At 39.3% G+C, this 21,538-nt stretch overlaps 1 protein-coding gene across 2 annotated transcripts in view; it reads left to right on the top strand.

Moving 5' to 3' along the window:
- Positions 1-21,538, top strand: part of AGBL1 (AGBL carboxypeptidase 1) — a 266,522-nt gene that overhangs the window by 145,080 nt on the left and 99,904 nt on the right. For both annotated transcript variants that reach the window (XM_088172621.1, XM_088172620.1), the window contains exon 21: positions 1,813-1,989. In XM_088172621.1, the coding sequence (XP_088028747.1) occupies positions 1,813-1,989 (177 nt within the window). The remainder of the gene's footprint in view (positions 1-1,812; positions 1,990-21,538) is intronic.

The following is a 21,538-nucleotide window of genomic DNA, read 5'->3' as shown; positions in this document are numbered from 1 at the left end:
GGCTCTGATGATTGTATTCGATGTGATAAGTTTATAAAATGTTGTGTGTGGGTGCAGATAAGGGCACATACCATTCACATACAGTTTAACTGGGTCTCATGGTTGTGCTGTGGTTCTGCTGCCTATTTTTGATTCCTTCTTAGTGAAAATCCAGGAAAACCTGGAAGCTGTGCATGAAACCATACAATTTTGTGATCTCTGTGCAGCAAGTAGCAGACTGAAGGCAGTGTAGAAACGTTGGATGCTTTATCAAAGGCAAGAAGTGAATTTTCAAGGTTTCTCTGTTCCAGTGCCCACAGGAAAGAGAGTGTTGCAGCTCACAGTAACACACTGGAGATCTTGACTTGAGATTGAGGCTTGAGGTGGTCTCAGATTTAAAGTGAAGTTTTTTGCTTTGTTCTAGTTTTCTCTGCCTCAGTTTTTTCATCTGAAAAATGGATCTCATGGAACTGGAGGAGACCAGTGCTGGTTGTGGCCAAAATACACTGAAAATTAAATATGTATAAATAAAAGATATGTATGGTTAAGTAGTTTGCAAGAGATTTCGTAAAGTAGTTTAAACCAAATATGTATCACTCATAGCAAGCATATTTTAGGAAAGGACATTACTCAATCACTTTCAAACCAAATATTCCCATACAGTGATATGAAATAAAGCCCAAAAGAATAGAACAGTTCCTCAGAATTAGTTGGTGAAGCTGATAGAAAGTAAAATTAGTTGTTAGTTTTCACTACTCAAACTGAATGAAATTCAAAGGTAAATGTCACTAACAATATGTGGGAACTCCTCCTGTAGGATTCCATTCGGTTCAGGTGTTAAAGAAAACTGTCATAAAAGAAATAACAAATGTTCTAATTTTTCTTAGTCTCCTCTGGGTGGATCAAATGGTGTTTTGGCACATGTGGTTGGTGTAGCAGCACTGAAGTTCAGACAAACACAGATATAACCCATAGGTGTGTGTGTATATAACAGCACAGTCTATTCATTAGCACTAGGTGTGCCCTATGTAGCTGTTTTCTGTTTTTATAGAGTGTAAAAATAACACATTTAGCCCTCTGTAACGACTAAGTTATTGTTGCCTCGTCACTGATGGAATATTTGATACTTCAGGAGTGTTTATAGACATTGTTAGGAAATATGATTTTGAGAGTAAGAAAATCACTTAGGGCTAAGATAAAATATTTACTGGTTTCATTATTAATTTTTATTGTGATTCTTTAAGCAAACTGTATAAAATATATTGTTTGGACCTGGAAGAGAATATTTTGGTTTGTTTCACAATGCAAGTTAGTTTAATGCTGAGCTTTATTTTCACATAATTATGTGTGATGTTCTACGAGAAAGCAGATCCCCTTTGTCTGCTCTATACCAGCTTCAGACAAAATTCCTCCCGTGGCTCAATCCCTTGTCAGACCCTGGATTTATGGTGGGAGGAGATATAATGGAACTGTAGAGGGGAGAATAGGGATGTCAGGTACTGAGCTCTGACTCTTGGCAGCTCAGCAGGAAGGTGTAGGTTGGCTGAAGCAGCTTAAGAACAAAACTAATTTCAGCACTTCACCCAAACTATTCGGTGTACAAATATTTGATTTTGAGTGATATATGTCAAATCTATAGAAACTTTGCATTTTAGTCTTTGGAATGAAGCAAATGTTAGAATCTGAGGGTTTCACGTGGGATGGAGATAATGCACCAGTTGGAGCTCTCAGTATCTATAGATAGATGTGATTATGGACACATTAAAACACAGGCCTCTATGTGTGTGTATGGTATCAACACGTGCACATCTGTGCAATTCATTTCTCTCACAGACTCTTCCCAAAATCCTGGATAAAGTGGCCCCTGCATTTGTCATGAACAGCTGCAGCTTCCTGGTGGAGAAGTCCCGGGCGTCGACGGCACGTGTGGTGGTGTGGAAGGAAATGGGGGTGCTGAGGAGCTACACCATGGAAAGCACCTACTGCAGCTGCAGCCACGGACTCTACAGAGTGAGTAAATCTCTCAGAAAAACCCTCTGCCACCCTCCTAATGCACGTCTCATGAGCTTGGATGGAGGAGATGGCCATTGCTGAGCACTGTGTGCTCTCTCCAGATCCACGGAGCCAGAATTTCTTTCCAGGGGAATCTCATTCTTTTACCCCTCATTCTTTTACCTTCCATGCCAAGAAAGTAGAGTCCCTCTCTGAGGTTTCATTCAGCAGGGAAATAAAAGGAAACTCCAATCTGGAGCCAAAAGCACTGAGCTGAAGAAAGGAGTGTTTGGGGATGATATAGGGACTTATGCTTACAAGGACTTTCACACTCTTGTAATAAAAGTTCTGGCAGGCCATAAGGATATTTTTGAGCCTAATTCTAAGGTAATTAACTGGAATACTCGTTGGTACAGGCTCATTGCCTGAGCTTTCACCTAAATGGCTAAATTTAAGAGCCTCCACTGAAAATCCTGCATTTGGAGTTGCCTGCTCCTGACAAGCACAGGTAGGCAATATAAGGATACTTTTGGCAGATGACAATGAATTCAAGCTATGCCTGAGACTGTGACTAGACAGACTCAAATTCCACATCAAATGAGGTTGGTAGGAAGGGCTGTACTTGTACCAAATGCATCAGGCATCCAGCTGGGAGATCTCCTGGCAATTTTTAAGCATAAAGGATAAAGTCGGGTGATTGTATTTGAGCGATCAGAATTGTCCCTTCATGTGAATGATTAATTTCTTGCCTTTTCTTATTCCAAACCTGTTGCTTTCATTTGAAAGGCTTCTACATTCCACCTCATTTCTTCCACTAGGGAGCAATCCTTATCTGCACATTAATAAGCAGTTAAGGATCCTGAAAGACCCTTAAGGAAAGAGCCATTATTGCAAATAACAATTAATTAATAAGACATTCAAATTATTATCTTTGTAAGCTCTATACTAATCCTTTTACCTCTCTGTAGAATGTAGCAGGAAGTATTCAGCTGCTGTTTTAACCATGCTCTGCTATACACACATCAATTCCAGGACAGGAAAGGCAGAATTAAAAAACGACAGATAGTTAAAATCAAGAGAGTGTAGTGCCCAGGGCAATTATATCTGACACTCTCTAGTCCTGAGAAGTGCTAATGGCTTTTTAATAGGCACCACAGGTCAAGACAGTGGGTTTGAATCTTTTTAGACAGTGGGGGGAAATCTACTTTGACTGAAATCAATGACAAAGCTCCAAATGATCTCTGTAGAGGAGGATTTCACTGATTTCTTAGATAACCACAGTAAGATCTAAAACCAGTGACACTTTAGATTTTATTGATATTTAATGACTTGTTCTCCATCAGCATCTCTGAGGTGTTTAACCAAAATTGCTTCATGTGTGTATTAGATGCTTGAAATAGTAGGAAGAGAAATCTCTTAAAATATATGAAATTATTTTCTATTTCTAGAAATGTTTCTATTTCTTCTTGTCCTCTTTATTGACACTGATCAGAGCCACAACCAGCCACTGAGGACAAGAGCAAGTTCACATATGAGGGCTTGTGCCTGGTGAGAGAATCCAGTGTTCCCGTGCATCTCAAGGAAGTCTGAAAGCTGTAAAGCAGTTCTGAAATTCCCATTATGAATGCCTTGAAAAGCTGAATCTTAATTGGATCTCTGGGTTATGTTTATGAGGCCACGTATTCTTGTCTGGTTTTTTAAGATTTTTTCTTTTTGTTTAGGGTTATGATTTATCTCAAAGATGAATTCCTTCACCATTTCTCTATCATAAGGACAATACAAACACTTATTGCAGCTTCTGTGATTCAGGAAGATTTAAAATATTTCCACTATTTTTTTCCTAATGCACTAAGTACCCAACTTGTTAGTATCAAAATAAAATATAATTTCATATGTTGATTATACTGGAGCTGCATATAAATACATACATAATGCAATACATAATAAATGCATAATACATACATAATAACACACAAATACATACATAATGCAAATACACAGTAAATACATATCTTACAGAAAATAGATACTTATAAGCTATTTCCTCTTCTTTTTAGTGGTCTTTAGAGTTGGTCCTATTTACTTGCTCTTACAAGTGGATTAGTAAGAGTGTGGAATTGACAGACTCAACTGAAGATTTTGTTGCATAAATACAATTTAATCCTCAGCTTCCATCTATCAAGCCAAAGCTTGGAGCCCTAAATCATTCTTGTAAACTGGAAATTAATCACATAAGGGGTCATGTTTTTCTAGTGGCTTCAACATGAGTTCTTCACTCTTGGACCCTGAAGTTGGATGTGTCTAAGCAGTAGAATGACACTAATGCTCAGGCAGAAGATGACAATGTCCTACACTTAGGGCTTTCTGACATTTGGTTTGGAAGATTTCTTTAACTGTGGATCATTGAGTCAGTTTTTTAATTGCATATGACTGATCTCCCTGTAGGGATATATCCAGAATTTCCCCCTTTTGTTTTTTTAATTTTACACCTTGAAGTACAGTACAAACAGCAAAGATTTAAAACATCTTGTTAAATGCAGCAAAGGCTCCCAAGTCCAGCATCATTCAGTGAAACAGTGGTCAGGCTTCTCTCAGAGAGCAGCAGACCTGATCTTTAGGTTTTTTTCCAGCTTTCAAGCTTTTTTTTTTTCCTTTTCAATTCAAGCAAGGAATTCATTGAAGCAGCTGCTTTGCTGGCTGTGAGCACAGGTAGAGCACTTGGAGCTGCACAGAGGCATCTGGTGGGGATTGTCCAAAGGATTTAGGAAGAACAAGAAAGCTGTAGAGAGGCTACAAGAGGTTAAAATATTAATTGCACAAGGCTGGTGAGTGTACCTCAACTCACCACAGGTCGAGGAAGGGCTGAGGTAAACCAGAACTTCAGTTTTCCTGATAGAAAAGCTGTGAGAATTTTTCCCCTGGAATGTGTGTCTCCTCTCTTGGACTGAAATTTTAAAATCCTTTAGTGATTGAAAGATAAGGCAGGAATTGGGTACTATTGATATGTAAATGAGAAACAATAGTGACCCCAGCTTCCTTTAAAAGTCATTTGATTTCAAATGGAGAGGAGGGTGGAAATGAAAGGAGAAAAGAGATGGTTTGTCTGAGAATCTCCCTGTCTGTGTGATCAATTGAAATGCAATAAGCCAACTACCCTTAAGGAAGCGAAACATAAAACTAAAGAAACTATTGATCTTATCTAAGGTTTTGTTCAACCTAGGAACAAGAAAAGAAGGTGGTAAAATATCCAAACTCTTTTTCATCTTGTCTGGATTGCCCAAATCAATCTTCGAGGAGCCCTATCTCCATTTGAAAGTTGCTAAAAACAAAGTAACAAAGTTGCACAGGGAATTTTGCCTCCTGTTTCTGCGGATTTGCAATCAGGTGGTGAAACCAGAAAATATCAATAATAAAATAATAAATCCCTTATCATTTCCTTGCTCATGTGATGACTGTCTGCATAGGTCCCTCATTGGAGATTTTACCCTTCCAGCTCAACTTGATTTCAATTGCTGCCTCCCTTTTGTGGGATGCAGAGCCCTCTGCTCATCTTTGTTTTTGAAAAGCCTGAATGTAAGGCTGTGCTGTGAGGAGTTCTGAACAGAGGTACAGCCGTGACCCTGGAAGAATTACTGTTCTGTCATGTCACACTCTTTCACCGTTCTTCCTGATTCCTTGTTACCTTGCCTGCTAATTAGAGCCCTTCTATAGCACATTCCACTGTGCTGTTCCATTCATTATTGCATCCATCATCCTCCAAGTTAATACCTTTAGTGCCAGGGTGTACAGCTGAGTTCCAAGCCATATGTCTTGGTAATACAGCTAATCTAAAAAATCGAGCTTCATGCTCTTTGTGTACATGTTATGTTGGAAAAGCAGTTTCCTTGGCCTGGTGTGCCTGATGGAGGAGTTAGAGTACTAATGGAAATAGATTTTAGCTTTTTCCTTCAAACCGATTATAAACAACAAGGAGTAACAAATGAGTTTTAAAATTATTGCACGTATCTTGACAGTATCTTGTGAAGGAGATTTTACTGCTGGTATGGATCCCTCTTTGAAGATAGCTTTTGGGAGAGTGGAGAAATAAGAATTTTTTTTTTCCCTGTCCATTTGAATTATTCTGAGTAAGAGGAATTAAATAACCCAAATTTTCTCATAGGACTTGATTAGAGGAAAATCCATCCCTTTGCAGAGACACTGGAACTGGAGACCTCAGCACTGAGCAGTGTGGTCATACAGTTCATAGGGCACTCTTGATATTAATTCAAAAGATCTTTGCTGGACAGAAGTGGTGAGAGTTAGTCTAATTAGAAGATCTAATATTATCCATCCCCTTTAGCCTGACCAGCATGGGCTAACATATTTAAATGAGTGATGAATCCGTGATTTGCCATGGAAGAGTGGCTGAACTGAAGCAATATGCCAAGATGAAAGCCTCTCCTCTTTCTCATCCTTCAGAAGAGGCCTGCTCTGGTTTGATCTCCTGCCCAGATGAGCCAAATTGTTACCCATGTCGGATTGACCACTGAATTGCAGCACTGTTTATTCATAATTATCAGTATGCAATTAAATGTTTTCTTTATCTTCCATACTTTCGAAGATTACTTACCAAATTTCTGTGAGGAATTTTTACGCATGTTTTATTCATAAGCATTTTATTACAGTTAATAGTCAGAAATTGAGTTGTTTTGATGGAGTTTACAGGTCACATGGTGCTGCTTCTGTTCTCCAGTAAGATGTATATTGTTCTTGTAATTGGAAGTCTGGTGCAAAAACTTGCAAATAATTTTAATTTGGCTTGTTGCCAGTATTCAGCCACCAAAAAAATTATTTCAGCAATATTCTTGCCATGAAGCATGTTTGATAAGTAGTTGTAGACAGAAAAAAATAGAGAAATGGGATATATTCTATGCTTTCTGGTGTACATTTCTGGAAAATTATTACATCGTCTTTGCAAGTCTTACAGACTCTTTGCCATTTCTGATTTCTTTTGTGCCCCAGAGCTTATACTTTTCCTTAGTATGAGTAAGTCTCAAAAGCGTTCAAAAGCTTCTTAAAAAAAAAAAAAAATCTCTAAAATGTGTGTTTTTTAGCTGACCCTCAGTGCTCTAGAGACTGCATTCTAAAGCAGATGCTGAGAATAAGAAAGAATAATTTTTCTTTCTGATAAGTCTGCTTCCAGTTCTGGTCCAAAGTGGCTCAAATTGGAAGCAGCTGTAACAGCAAGAAAAGTATAGGAAAAAAAAAAAGTTATCTAATATTAATCTAAGGACTGATGTTTCAAATTAAGAGTGTTGTTTTTTGCCTTTTCTTAAGTTGTTATCCAAGGCATCCTATTTGCTTTATTTTCCTGCCTCTGTTATTTCCGCCCACCCCTTGCACTAATTGATTGGTGATTCATTTGTGAGATATTCTAATTGTACCTTTTAGGCTTGTGGGCCTCACTTCATAGAGCTTTGTAGGGATTAATGATATTTAGCAAGTGGGGGAAGAAGAGAGGGTTTCTGAGCAAACAAATCAGGAGATGGTGGGTGTTTGTCCTTCTTGTTGATACTTAAATCTACAAGGTTCTTAAACAAAGTTCTTATATGAAATTCTTACATGAAGTACAGGAATATTTCCCCTTGTTAAGTGATTTTATTGGTTTGTTTGTTTTATTATTCGACAAGATGCTAACTAAGAAATCACAGCTGTGCTCAGATCTGTTGGAAGGTGTGTTGATTTTGGCTCTCTGATTGTTTGGAAAAGCAAATTACAGAACACTGTAGGGATTCTTTGGGCCTTATATCTACAGAAAATCCAGAGTTCACCTGTAGGATCACCCCAGCAGATCTCCTCTTTCTTGATGGGGACTGAGACAGTTGTATTAAAGCAGGTGTGAGTGATACTACATGAGGTGTAAATGCCATCTCTGTTTCCAAAAGTCATGGATGTTTTTGCCATCTGCTAATTTTTGTTGAGGGAGCTCAATGTTGCCATATGGACGGGGTGCTATTTATTTGCATTCAAATTAGTAAAATTTGCAAGAAGGTAATGCTGGTCTCCATACTCAGTTTTCCCATTTCCTTGTCCATTCCAGAGTCAGTATAACCTTGCTGTTTTGGAAAAGATCAGTCATTGAGTAGGGTCATTCTTCTTATCACTACATATGAGAAATGTTTTTGTGGGGTTTTTTTGTGTTGTTGGTTGGTTGGTTTGTTTCTTTGTTGTTGGGTTTTTGTTTGGTTTTGTTTCAGGTTTCTTTTTTTTTTTTTTGTTTTGTTTTGGCTTTTTTGGGGGGGTTGTTTGTTTTTTGGGTTTTTTTTTTTTGGGTTTGTTTTTTTCTCCAGAGAAATTGTTTTGGGGATTTCCAACCCTATATAGGGTTAAAACCCGTTTTCTGGCATTAGAGTAACAGTATTAAAGTTTTTGCTGAGAAGTCAGCCCTTCTTTCCATGTTTGCCAAATGGTGAATGACTCTGGAAAAGCCGTGGGCCCTTAGTCCAGTAGGCAGAGTTTGCTGCTGTACAAACAAACAAACAAACAAACAAACAAACAAACAAACAAACAAACAAATGTTTTCCTACCATGACTGAATGATTTGTTAACTCTTTCCAGAAGTCAGTACAGGGGTGGCTGCCTGCACTTGTCCATCTGGTGAGGTGTCCCATGGATGCTGCCTTGAAATGTTTTTTGGAAAAAATCCTTCCCAGCACCTGCTGCAGTGGGTTTCAGCTGTTGCTCAGCCCATCTGCTTTGCTGTTCCTGGGCTCCAGGATCTGAGTGTTGGAGGATGGAGGAATGTTCCATTGTGCTTGAACTCACACTGTTACTCGAACCAGGGGAGAAGGATGCTGGAGAAGAACAGTACAGAGCTTTCTTTAGCCTCCCTGTCCCCAGAGCACCCAGGAAGCACTAAAACCCCATGCAAGAATTATCAGGGGCACTGGGAAACAATTATTTTATTCCTTCTCATTATTGCTGAGCACCCAAGAAAAGATATATTGGAATTAATTTCTTTTTGTATGTATGGCTCAAGATGGTCACTGGTGCTAACTGGATCATGAACAAAGATACTAAATTAATTTTTCACATCTTATTTTGATAATTCTTTCTTCTGGGATGTTGAGCCAGCTGTATCCCTGACTTGCTATGACCTTGAGAAGACGTCCCATGCCATCTGGTTAAATTACAGCACAATAAAATATGACAACAGAAGTGAGATCATAATAGATTTGACTCTGCAAAGCTGGGAGGTGTCCAGCCCTGTTGAGATTCAGTGGGCATGACAGGCATGTAGAATAGAAAAGCAGAGCTGTCATGTATCTCTTTTTTGGCCCACCCTTTCCCACTGTCATACAGTTGTATTAGCTCTGCTGTTTACCCTTTCTTCTTGAGACTCACCCTTGAAGAGCTTTTTCCAACAAATCCTGAAAATCTCCTGCATTCCTTTCATTTGCTTATGATGTTAGCAGTGTTAATGGTGTGTCCTAGCTGGTGGTTGGCTTTTTGTTAAACCTAGGGACACAGCAAGCTCCATGGGGCTGAGGAGTGGAAAACAGGCATCATCTTGAATAATGTGTATCTTGAATGTTGATCTTCCTTTAGATTTCTTTTTTTTCCCCCAGTGTGTTGTAAACAACTGATATTTCTAGTTTGTTTATGGGATTTTCCCCCCTCAGCTGCTTTTGCACTTCCCCAGGTACCTGGTTGCAAGCCAGTCTTCCCATATTCCAAAGCTGTGCTCCAGAAGGGAGTTGATAGGCACTGACAGGGGCTATCAAACTGTTTCTCTAGAAAGTGGATGAGCAACAGGACTGCACAGAATCAGAAGTGCAAGTGTCCTGTCATATCCATCTTCCAGCATTTGAGAGAGCAGGACTAGATGGAGGAATCCCAGGTTTTGACATTACCAATCTGGGCAGCCCAGGCACTTGAAGCAAAATAAGCTATTTGCTATTGCACTTGGGGTTGCATGGAGAAGAAATTGCATTTTGTGAGGGAACAAGACATGAATCAGTGGCTCACCTCCGTATTTTCACCCTGTTGACAAGTGACTGCTATTGTGTCCCCATTTGAAAATGAACAAAACCAGTGTACTCATGTGGAGACATAAAAACAAGAAATGCTGTCACCTTGTGATTGAGGGAGTAGGTTTGTCCATGTGCTGTAAGGAGGAACAAGCTCTCCCAGTATTAAAATCAGTGCTGCCATGCTCAGAAGTCAAACAGTCTTTTGTAGTGCCTGAAGGCTGAAAATGCCTAGCAATTTATGGTCAGGCTAATCTCTGAATTGTATTTATTCAGTTTATGGGCATAGCTGAGGACCTGGTTTGACTTCAGATGTTAGAGCCTTAACTACATTCACAGTACAAATTATTAGAGCAAACAGAAAAAGTATAAAAATAAAGCAAATTCAATATTTAAAGATTATTTTTCATTTTCTATTTAAAATATTATACTGACAAATCAGACAACTGCAGTCACACACACACACATGATTTTTCTGGATGAAATGTTATTGCTTTATTTGAAGTCCACTAAGAAATCCAGAATGGCATGACCTTGAATGTCCGTGGGATCTCAGTCTTCTAAAGCAAAACCTCTTGGGAAGGTTGAGGAATAGAAAAGCAACATCCTAATGAAAACTAAACAGAGCATTTCAATGGTGCCCCTTTAAAAGCACAAATATCATTGCACATCATCCTTTCAAGTTTTCTGGGGAATTACAGCAGCTAGCTTTTTGATTTCTGATGTCTCTCTTGCTTGTTAATCTGGCCCCGTGTGGATTTATTGTACAAATCTATTTGGCAGCTGAAAATTGCCCTTTGATGAAGCTCCTAGTCTAATCATGAACTCCTCAGGCATGGAAAATAAGAATGGGTAGGTGGAATAGCACGGGCTAAAAAAGCCATGTTTGCCTTTGACTATGCATGGATTTTTAGAAGCATCTAAAGTTCAAAGTTTTTTGATTACAGGATTTTCTGTAAAGATGAATTTCTTTCCTCTTAGGATCATAACATTTGCCATGCTGGATCAGACCACTGGTCCATATAATCAGGTATCCTGCCTCATGCAGACACTCTTTCCTCATGGCTCTGAAGAAGACAAAACCTGCCTGTAAGACAACTGATTCAATTACACTAAGACACAGAAAGGAAATAATCCTACCAGCCTGACCTGCCTCTCCTCTGCTTCATACACTACAACATGAGCCCTGATTATAATTTTCAAAACTTGGAATAATGAGCTACATTCTCTATGAATAATTATGTCACTTTTTCATTCTCTTTTGTAATCCTTTATCAGACAGGGCTTCCTGCAGCAGTGCATTGTACCAGTTGATGCCTATAATATGTATATGTCATCTGTTATTAAGCATAAACTATATTTTGAAATCTAATCTTCCTTCAGCTGTTTTCTGTATCCTTGTAAAATGTGCTTCCCAGAGCTGCAGTAGTTCCCAGTTTGCTTGTCTGTCAGCTCTGTCATGCTCACTGGCATCCTCATGCCTTTGTTATGCACTGTGTTATCCAGATCCCCTGGTCTGTTCTCCTCCAAAATCACACTAGATGGTCTGTTTATTCTCTTCAGTCTCCAGATCTGCAGATACATTCTGGTTCCACCCAGCTCTTCTCTGTTTGGTTCATTTCCTTATTTTGTTTCCAATTCAGATTTATTTATTTTTCAGGTGTTCTGAACCCTTTTACTAATTGTTACCTTTTCTCTATTTTTCTTCTACCACAAAAAACGATTTACAGTTGCCCAGTATAGCAGATCTGATTATTATTTCTGTGCATTGACTAAATTCCTAAATTCCTTCCTTACTGACTGAGTGCTGATGTATTTTTTTGCTAAAATCAGAACATGTGCCCTTGCCTGGTACTGTAAACATCATAAATAATATGTGTGTGTCTGCAAACTGTCCTGGGTGGTGGACTTGTCCTCGAGAAAAAATCAGGTCTGCCAACTAGAGAAGGTGGGTATTGCACGAGTCCACATCTGGAAGTTCTGCTCCTTGGGTATGATAACAGTGTCCTGTGCAGCACAGCTCCACAGCCTCTCTGCCTTTCTGTAATGCTGTCTCAAGTCTAGAGTAAAGACTTGCAAAATTTTCCAGAGTCACAACAAGAACAAAGGGAGCTCTGTGCTCCTGCCCTCCTCTGCCATGTCCAGGTGCAGCCTTTCCTGTAGCAGGGAGGGCTACAGTCACTGGGAAAGATATTAAGCACAGAAAACAGAATTTTAATAACAATTCATGAAGCTTTGGTGATTAGATGAGATTTAGTTCTTCTGGTTTGACCTATTGTACATCTTAAGCCTTTGGGCTTCACCCAGGCAGCTTTGTACAAAGCCCATTAACTTGTGTTTGTGTAAACAGAAAAATATCCAGGCTGGATTTGAGAATATCATATGATTGGAAATCTATCTGGTCCCTTGGTATTTTCTAGGTGTCAGTAACTGTTAAATATTACTGCCTTATTCTCATTTGAATTCATCTGCCTGATGTTTTAACTGCATTTGTACTATTTTTCTCTGCTAGTTTAGAGAGACCTTTTGTAACTTAGAGTTTGTTCTCTTGAAGGTACTTACACAATGCAACCTAAGCGACCTTTCAATCTTTTTTGATAATTAATTAAACATGCTTAATTCTTTAATAGTTTGTCTATATCAGAACATGCAGGAAAGTGCCTCTGAATTAAGTAGAGGTGCAAGTGGAAATTCTTGTGCTAAACCACATTAAGCTACATGTCAACACTCTGAAGCAGAATTAAGGTGGCCTTAATTAAATTTGGCTTAACTCATTTCTAAAGTAAATTAAGCCAAACTAAATTGTAAACACTTTAGTTTTGAATACCAGAGCAGAAATATGTTCTTCTGTGTGTGATAAACTTGTAAAGTGGGGGTATGCTTATGCCAGATGAACTCTGAGACAGAAATTGATAAGCCTAGCAGAAGAATTTGGGATGGAATTTGAAGTTTTATGGCTTATCTTTAGGTAAGACTCTGCATTGCATACTGCATATGGATGATGAAATAAAACCCAAAAAAACTGCTGTGATCTCCCTTGGATGTGTTATATTCTAATTTTTGTTTAAGGAATACATGTGCTGCCATATGGTGGGAGATCTACAAGTGAAGATATGTGGTCTAGAAAGAGACATTTTGGCACAGCATGCAACATGCAGAGACGCAGATATTGGGGACATTTTAGAAATAATTTGCTTACTTGTCATAAGCAGGCAAGGCTCAGATCTGATGAGGCTGAAGATAGTAGAAATAATAATAATAATAAAAATAATAATGAAAAAAATTCGGTTACTTACAGCCAAGAGAAGAAAGAGAATTGAGAGACGTTCAATGCTGATGATGTGTGATACTTTTCTCTATAGAGAATTAGAAGGATATCTCTGAATGTCTTTTTCTGCAAAGCAAACAACCACTGGGATATTTTCAGACAAGTAGTTGTCATAAATGAGCCTCACTTAGCTAGAGTGGACAGAGGAGTAAACACAAGTACAACGTGACACTGCATTGTCTGTCTAGACAAGAAGTATGGGATACAAAGGCACATTTGGATGATTTATTTTGGGAACAGATGGCAGAGAAACACGTGGAGCTCTATATGATAGGATTCTTCTGGGCTTTTGATGAAAAGGGAAGACAAAAATCTTGATGATTTTACCAGAGCGTTTTTTTAAAGGTGCAAATCAAGGGAGGGATGAAAGATGATTATTGGTTGCAATAACTGATCTGAAGCAGAAGAGCTTTTTTGGAGAAGTGAGCCATGTTCCAGTGCTCAGGGAGATCACGTGGATGAGAGTCCCTTGCACTTTGGAAGAAGAAAACTAACCTTTCATGAAGTGTAGGGGGGCAAGCCCTATGAAAACAAACACAGTTCAAACTCAAACACCTTGTCATAAATAAACTGAACCAATACAGGAAAAACTGCAGATGCAATATTTTCTCAAATGTCTCCACACTAGTGCTAAAGAATAATGAGCAAGACTAATTGAAAGATCATCTCTGTTGATAAGGTGTAATTTAACTGGCTGTACTAGGAAAATATTGGAAATTCTTGAAATTAAACACCTCCAGGCACTGGTCTGTTCCCTGCTTGGGGAGGACAGAAGGGGCAGTGGCATGTCTGGCTGGGATGAGGGGAGTGGCAGGGTGATGCATCTTCATTTACTGATAATTCAGGTTTACATACTGCAGGTAGGATGGCAAAGGCTAGAAAATGATCCTCCTTGGCACACTGAATTAAACCAGAAAATGGGATAAGCTACCCCAGAAGCACTTGCATTCCATGCAAAAAAAGTGTCACCATGGGCTTCAGTTTGGGTGATATCTTGAGATTTTGTGTGGCAGCAGTAAATGCTATTAAAGATTCCAAACATTACAGGTAACTAATTTGTAACACAAAAGATGTAGCATCCACTGCACTTCTATTTTGGACTACTTTGTAACAGGAAAAGATGAATTAATCTTTGTTGTGGGAATTCGTGGTTACCTAGACACCAGTGAGCATGACCCAATTACATTTATTGTGGGCAGGGGACAGTATTCCTTATTAGCACGTTTTCTTGTATATTTTTTCCTTAATAAGGGTGATTTTTCAGAGCTGAAGAAATACTAGAGTTAAAGCAGACCACAAGAGGGGAAAAAAAATTAGAAGTATTATGAATAGAAATTGAGTCCTTTTCTAAAAAGGATTTTGTTACATATCCAAAAAGGCACAATTCTCTAATCAAGAACTGAGGACATGTTCAGTTAAAAATGATGCTGATTGAGTAGCAAAAAGAAAGTAATAATTAGTGTAGAGGACAGTGACTCATAATACTGATGAAAAGTCTACATGATTGATTATAGTGAGAGAGATTTCTGTTATTTCAGTCTCAGTTTCTTGTTTGTTAGCACTAATTGTTTACAGTATTTCTGAAAGTAATGAGTAAACAACAGTAGAGGTCATTTCCCTAAATGTGGCTCGTGAAAATAATCTTGTAAAGAATAATAGCATGGATTTATTGTCTCTGAAAAAGAAAATAGGGAAAATAGACATGAGCATTGTAATGTTGGAAATGGATATAAGAAGATAAAAATTCATGGCATTCAGTCCTTAGAACAGTAAGAAAGTATTTGAAACCATCACCAGAAAATAAATTCTGGAACACTACTGTGGAAATTGTTGCATGGATAAGATTTTTAAACAGATGCCTTTATTGAAGTAGAGCCTTTAATTTATTAGAGGCATTTCTTTTTTCCACCCATTACCATGTTAATCTTTTCAAAGATTATGGTTCTTGTCTGGGTGTTTTCAATAGTGATGATACTACATGCTGATTATCTTTGCCCTTATCATTTCTTCCTCTGGGATTTATTAGGTCACTGGACTAAGAGCAAAGGGAACAAACTGTTTATTTTCACGACCTTTTCTATCTGCCATGGAGTGGAATCTATAAGACAGTAATTCAGTTTGTTACTTCTGACCCAGAAATGGGAAACTTCCTACTCTATTGACTGTGTATTTAGTCCTAGTACAAGATTTTTGCTTTAGGGGTTTGATTCAAAGAGACCAAATTCTTCCTAGTTTGGGGCTAGGTAGGACTTATGCCTCTGAAGATTCTTTGCCTCATTTTCTATTGTCGTCATCATCACCACAGTCAACACTTCCTCAGCACCTTTTGCCATGGAAGATAAAAATATTGATATGTAAGTTCTGGAAAGCAGGTTGTTATCTTTGAAATCTGATATTTCAAGCCAGTGTTCCCATTTTGCACTAGAGTAAAAACACAACCTTTTAAAATAACTTGCAAAAATTGAAAAAAGCTGATCACAGAGCAGGTCACTACCTTCTTTTGGCTGAAGAAAACTCATTCCAGTCTGCCTGCTTCAAAGCAAGGATTTAGATTGCTAGAAGGTCTTTTGTTGAACTTGTCCCTGCTTCTCATGTAAGACTTGTAATATATTGTGTCAATAATGAGATGTTCCTTGAGCCATAAAGAGACTTAATTGCACACCCCAGGGGCAGTGGTACTCACCTGAAACAGAACAGCCCCCATCCCTCGTAGGGAAGAAGGGAGCTCAACTTGCAAGGACATTTTTCTTGTGGGGTCTGATCAAAAACATCATCCAAGAGCTGAGCAGCTCTTCCTGAGAAAGGTCACCTGTACCCTGTCATAGTCTCACAAAGAAGTTTTGTCTTAGACAATGCATCTTTCTCAAAACATTTCTCACCAAATCTCTTACTGTTTCCTACCTCCTCTTAGCTTTATGAACAAACCAAAGTTGCCTATGGAGGTGCTGGAAGTAATGACTGAATTCCACAATGAAATTGAATCAGAAATTCATACAAAACAGCAATGAAAAAGATATTTTATAATGAGTTTGAGAAAGATAGTGTAAATTATTTTGGGAGAGAAGTATAGCTATGTACTACCAGGGCTAAAAAAGGCCTAGAAATTTTGTCCAGTTACAGCAGCTTAGTCCTGCTGGAGATCACTTATTTGATAAAATATAATTTAGAACAGATATATAGATTTTCTTTTGCCACAGGATCCATGAGGGCAGTTTGCATTTGCTCATGGGTACTTTTTTGAAAGTGGTAATTTGTTTAAAAGATACTGCTCAGCAGATTCTACAGAGACTTGTGGTTTGGGGAGAAGCTGGTAGTTGATAAAATGATTTTACCTTGCAAGGTAATTGAAAGTCGAGTGAGATTATTTGGTTTGAATTTCTGTCTCTACATGAAAACAATGGATGAATCTAGCATTTCTGATCTTTACCTTAGCCCTCTTTTTTTTTTCTTTTTTCTTTTTTTACATCATATTATACTTTCAGTTCTATTTTTACTGCCTTTCTCATATTTTTCTTTTTAGCCTTGAGGAGGAATAGGCTTGGATCTGTTGTGTGAGTTATGGAGAAGGGCTGCATCACCATGTCGTGATGGCCCAGAGCATGTATGCCTCACTGGCTGGCAGTGATGGGGAAGAAGAGAGACAGCCCTGGAACACAACATAAACAAACAAGCCTGGGTTCCTTGGTGACTGGTTCACAACCTTCAGCTCTCCTAAGCCCAGGTGAATTGGCACCTGAAGTCAACCCTGTCACCTGTGCTACCAGACAGAGCCATTCCACCAAAGATGAAAGCTGTGAATGTGCAGTAGGCAGCTGGACACCAATTTTGTAATGACCTTTTAAGAGCAGCCCTTCTGTCTCTTCCAGTGAGGGAGAATGAAATAAATGGGATCTGAAAGTGGAGCTCAGGCTGGCTTGGAAAGAGCGACAGAAAGGTTGCTTTTCTGATCAAGCCAGTATGTTCAGGGATTGGAAGGACTTCCAAGGGTCAGAGTATTGAAGATTTCTCTGGGTCAGGAACAGCCCTGCTAACCTCCACATGCACAGAAATGAATTTCTTATCTGACTGATCAGCTCTAGGTAAAGGTGTTGCACAGGCTGGGTACCTGCAACAAGCCACCAAAACTGCTTCTGTGGTTTCACACATTTAGTTCTCGCCAAATCCATTGATTTTTGTACCCTGAAGTATGATTTGTATTGGGGCCTGGTATTAAATGTCAGCTTTGAAAATAGGCCTTGTCAGGACTAATGCAAAATTCACTCTTGTGGTTAATTTAACGAGATACATCGGCAGACATTGTACATTTATTAAACAACCATAATTATATTTATATTAATGCCAGTGTCTACCCAGGAGAGATTCAGGCCTGGCATAATAGGATTTGTTTGTAATGCAGAATAGAGATCTCTGAATATAGATGCAGTGGTAAACTCAGGGCTTTAAGAATGAGGCCATGTTGTGGACTGAGCTTGAGTAGCTCTGGGATGTTCAGATGCAGGTTCTGCAGGTGAGGCTGTGGGCTGTGACAGAGGTACATGGTTAGAGCTCATGTCAGACTGGGAGTACTGTCAGATTTTTGGTTATTCTGGATGCTGCAAAGTTGCTTGAAATCCACTGGTAGAGGTATTGACTGCTTTCAGGTGCACTGCATCTGCATGTTCATTCTGTTTAAAAGGTCAGCAAAGCATCCTGACAGTTTTAAAGGTGGCCTGCTGTGCCTGAAGTGTATTTAGTTTCACACTGTCTCCTCTGTAGGATATGGCATCAAGTTATTTCGGTATGATATTGATAATGTAGCCCATTTTTAGGTGGGTGAGGTCTTTGCTTAGGCTTTGGAAACAGGTGAATGGGATTGTTTCTGAATTTTCCTGTGTACAGTTACGTTATTTCTGGAAAATGGTCTGTGGTTGTTGCCCTGTTCTGTTCTGCATTGATGTCCTGGGAATAAAGCAGGAGATTTCTGGGACAGTGGCAGCTCTGCTCAGTTGGCTGCAGGAGGCAAGAACAGCCTCAGCTGGGTTCAGCAGTGCCTTCCTGCTTTTTATGCTGACACAGTGCCCACCTCCCCTCCTCTGCATGCTGATGTCCTGCATCTTTACTCTGCTTGTCTGTCACTGCAAACAGGGGAGAACAAGCTTGACAGTGGTGGATTGAAGGGCTGTAAATGGTTATTGATTCCCAGACCTCTTGCATTCCTAGGGGTGGGGGGGTCAGGAAGGGTGTGTGCTTGGGGACAGAGCATGCAGGTTTGTAGGGGTTTTAGCATGGGTGAGTGACAGGATGTACATGATTATGATTTTCCTGTGGATTTGCTTATTCTGGTTGTGTGCAAATGAGAGTCTGTGCTTAGAAGGTGTGCACAAGGTTGTGTGTACGTGTGTGAGGGTACATTTATCTCTGCTTATAGGCAGAACATGAAACAGGTAATTGGTATCAGCATTGCCTAACACAAAGATTAAACTTGATCTTTGAAGTTTTCCCCAACCTAAATGATTTTTTGATTCTACTACATGAGTGCATGTATCTTGTGTGGGTATGTGGAATGCACATAGATGTTCCCTGTGGGTCTGTACTAGAAAAGGTGCAGCTAAAATTATGATGAATTCTGTGTCATTCTGCTGCCAGGTGACATTGTCAGAGTTGCTAGTGCAGGTAGGGTGGAAAGAAGGCAGAGGTGCATAACCTCAGCCTTCCTGTTAAATCTTTCCTGCCTTAGCAAATATGGGAGTCTGTAGTAGCCTGTGTAAGGGAATAAAGTCTAATTCTAAAGGACGACTGAAAAAAAAAAATGCATGCAGCAGTAACTGAGTTCAGATTTCATTAGCTTCTGATATCTCTGTTCACAGGAAAAAAAATCACATTTTCGTGGTGACCTTTTAATAAATGCAAAGCTGGGGGTAATTCTGTCTCTCAGTTCTTTTCCATTTGTAACTAATTGGAGTGGAGGTGTGCAGTGCACAGGACTGTAGCAGAGCCTCTGAAGGACAGCATGCTCACACCAGTGCCCTTTGTGCATTTCTTGCTTGCCTGTGGGAGCCCACAGGACAGCAAAGGAGATTAATGCCCTGTGAGGTTCTGTCCCATCCCTTCCTCCACCCGGGATGGGAGCAGAAGGGTGGGGCAGCCTCCTCCCACCGAGCATTCCTTGTTGATGTGGAAAGCAAACCAGCACAGGCAGTGCCTATCACAACTGCTGCTTGTAGGGCAAGGCAGAACAGCTTATCCCTTGTAAAGTTTCCTCATTACTGCTCATATGCTGTTCATTAAAAGGTGGAAAGGAACTTTCATATCTTCTTAACTCTTCTTACCTTTCTTTAGGGTCGTCTACAGCTTTTCAGGCATGTCTTTCTGAGCACAGACATTTTGGGATTTAAAATTACATGGATGGATTTAGTGGCAGAGGAGTACAGGGCAAAGCAAGACCATTTCAGCTGGAGATGGAGATGTGGAGTCAGACCCTACTGAAGTGCCCTCAGTCTGCTGATACAGAGATGCTCAGCATCCCACAGATGTGTAAATGGCCACTGGTTCATGCCCTTGGTTCTAATTACAAGGCTAGACCTTGCTATCAGGGTACTGAGATAACAGTTTAGTGAACGTGCTGTTGACTCAGTGTTGTCAGCTGGTGGAACATGAATGGGACCTTCTGTGATTCCGCTGCTATAAAGGAGAAATCTCATCAGAGTTTCTCATGTATTTTCTGGGTAAGAAAAATCTTGGGTAGATTTATGAATTCATGTGAAAGGGTTCTTGAAAGAGGGACAGCCTGAAGAGAGAGCAAATTATTGTGGTACAGATTTGGCTTATTATCTGCTCATATACCTAAGAATGAGAAGCATGTGGCTCTTCTCAGGGTGTTTGGAATACATAAGTACAGTCCAGATGGCATTTAAGGTCAGGCTGGCTTTGCTGGAGATCCTGACTGGTTGAAATAAGGGAATGTAAAATTCTGAAGAGAGGCTTATTTCATGAAGACTGAATAACAGATATTTCAAGCCCCAAGGTGCTTCATTAAATATCCTCTCTTTCCAGTCAGTTCCACTGATTTCATTTGAGAGTGTACAGCTATGATAAACTGAATTAAATGTGAGCTCTCATAACTCCTCACCCAGAGTCAAAACCTTAAAGAGCTTCAAAAAAGGCAGAATCAGTAATTGAAGGCCTTCTTCTTTAAGACGGCCAGAATGCTCCCAAGACAACCAGAAATGTTTTACCTATATTTCTGTGTCAATACTACTGAGGCTTGGCATAATCCCAAAATACATCTCATTTATGCATATGTTCTTGAATTTAAAAGGAAAACAGAAAAAAGTAAAAAGAAAAAAAATTAAAGACTTGAAGAATGTTGCCCATGGCAAACTTTTTTGTACAACAGCACAAAATTATGTGTTATATATACAGAACTCAGTCTCTCTGTATAAGGATTGTAGAGAATTTGCTTTCCACTTGAAGGGAAAATCTGGAGTAGAGTACATGGAGAGAATAATTCCATGTGTGACCCATGTAATGAGCTGAGGATTTTTCTGTGAGTGGGTGATTAGTCCCTGTGAATGGCTGTACCCACAGCTCTTGCAAACCTGGTACAAGAACACTTAGGGACTGAATAAAGACTTTGTCTTCACTGATTGTGCATAATCCTAATTGGGTTTTGGATGCACAGCAAGGTTAGTGGCACCAGACACAGCACAAGTTTATGATTATGCATGATATAAGCTGCATCATCCACTGCTTGCTGACAAATGCACTGTCTCCACACCCAGACAAAGAAGTGAAAAAGAACAGGTTATATTTTTCCTAAATCATTTGCCAATCATTTTTGATTTTCATTAGGAGTCTGAAAGAGTCTGGGTAATTGTACTGCTCAGCGTGGCTTTGTGGGAAAGGGCTTAATTTTTATGTTTCCATTTAGTGAATTTTACTGTATTGTTTCTTAGCTCATTGATGAATAAATCCTAGTTACACTGAAGCAAATGTCTGGGAAATAGAAAAACAAGTCGGTGTTACTCCTTTGTATGCATTGGGGGTGACAGGTATGGCTGAGTGTAATTAATTCACTTTGAAGGACCGAGATCTGCATTATCGTGTTTTCCCATTTTAACACTAATTACTAGAAATTATTAGCACGGTGTTAATAAATGAGTGAAGACTGTGTGCACAATTTACAAGAGGAATAGATATGAATCTCTGTGTGCTTCTGTTTAGCTCCTGTCTGTACTTTCCTGACTCACAA

This window comes from Sturnus vulgaris, chromosome 13 (assembly GCF_052056855.1).
Source record: "Sturnus vulgaris isolate bStuVul1 chromosome 13, bStuVul1.hap1, whole genome shotgun sequence".
Lineage (NCBI taxonomy): Eukaryota > Metazoa > Chordata > Aves > Passeriformes > Sturnidae > Sturnus > Sturnus vulgaris.
This window is presented reverse-complemented; position numbering and strand designations above follow the sequence as displayed.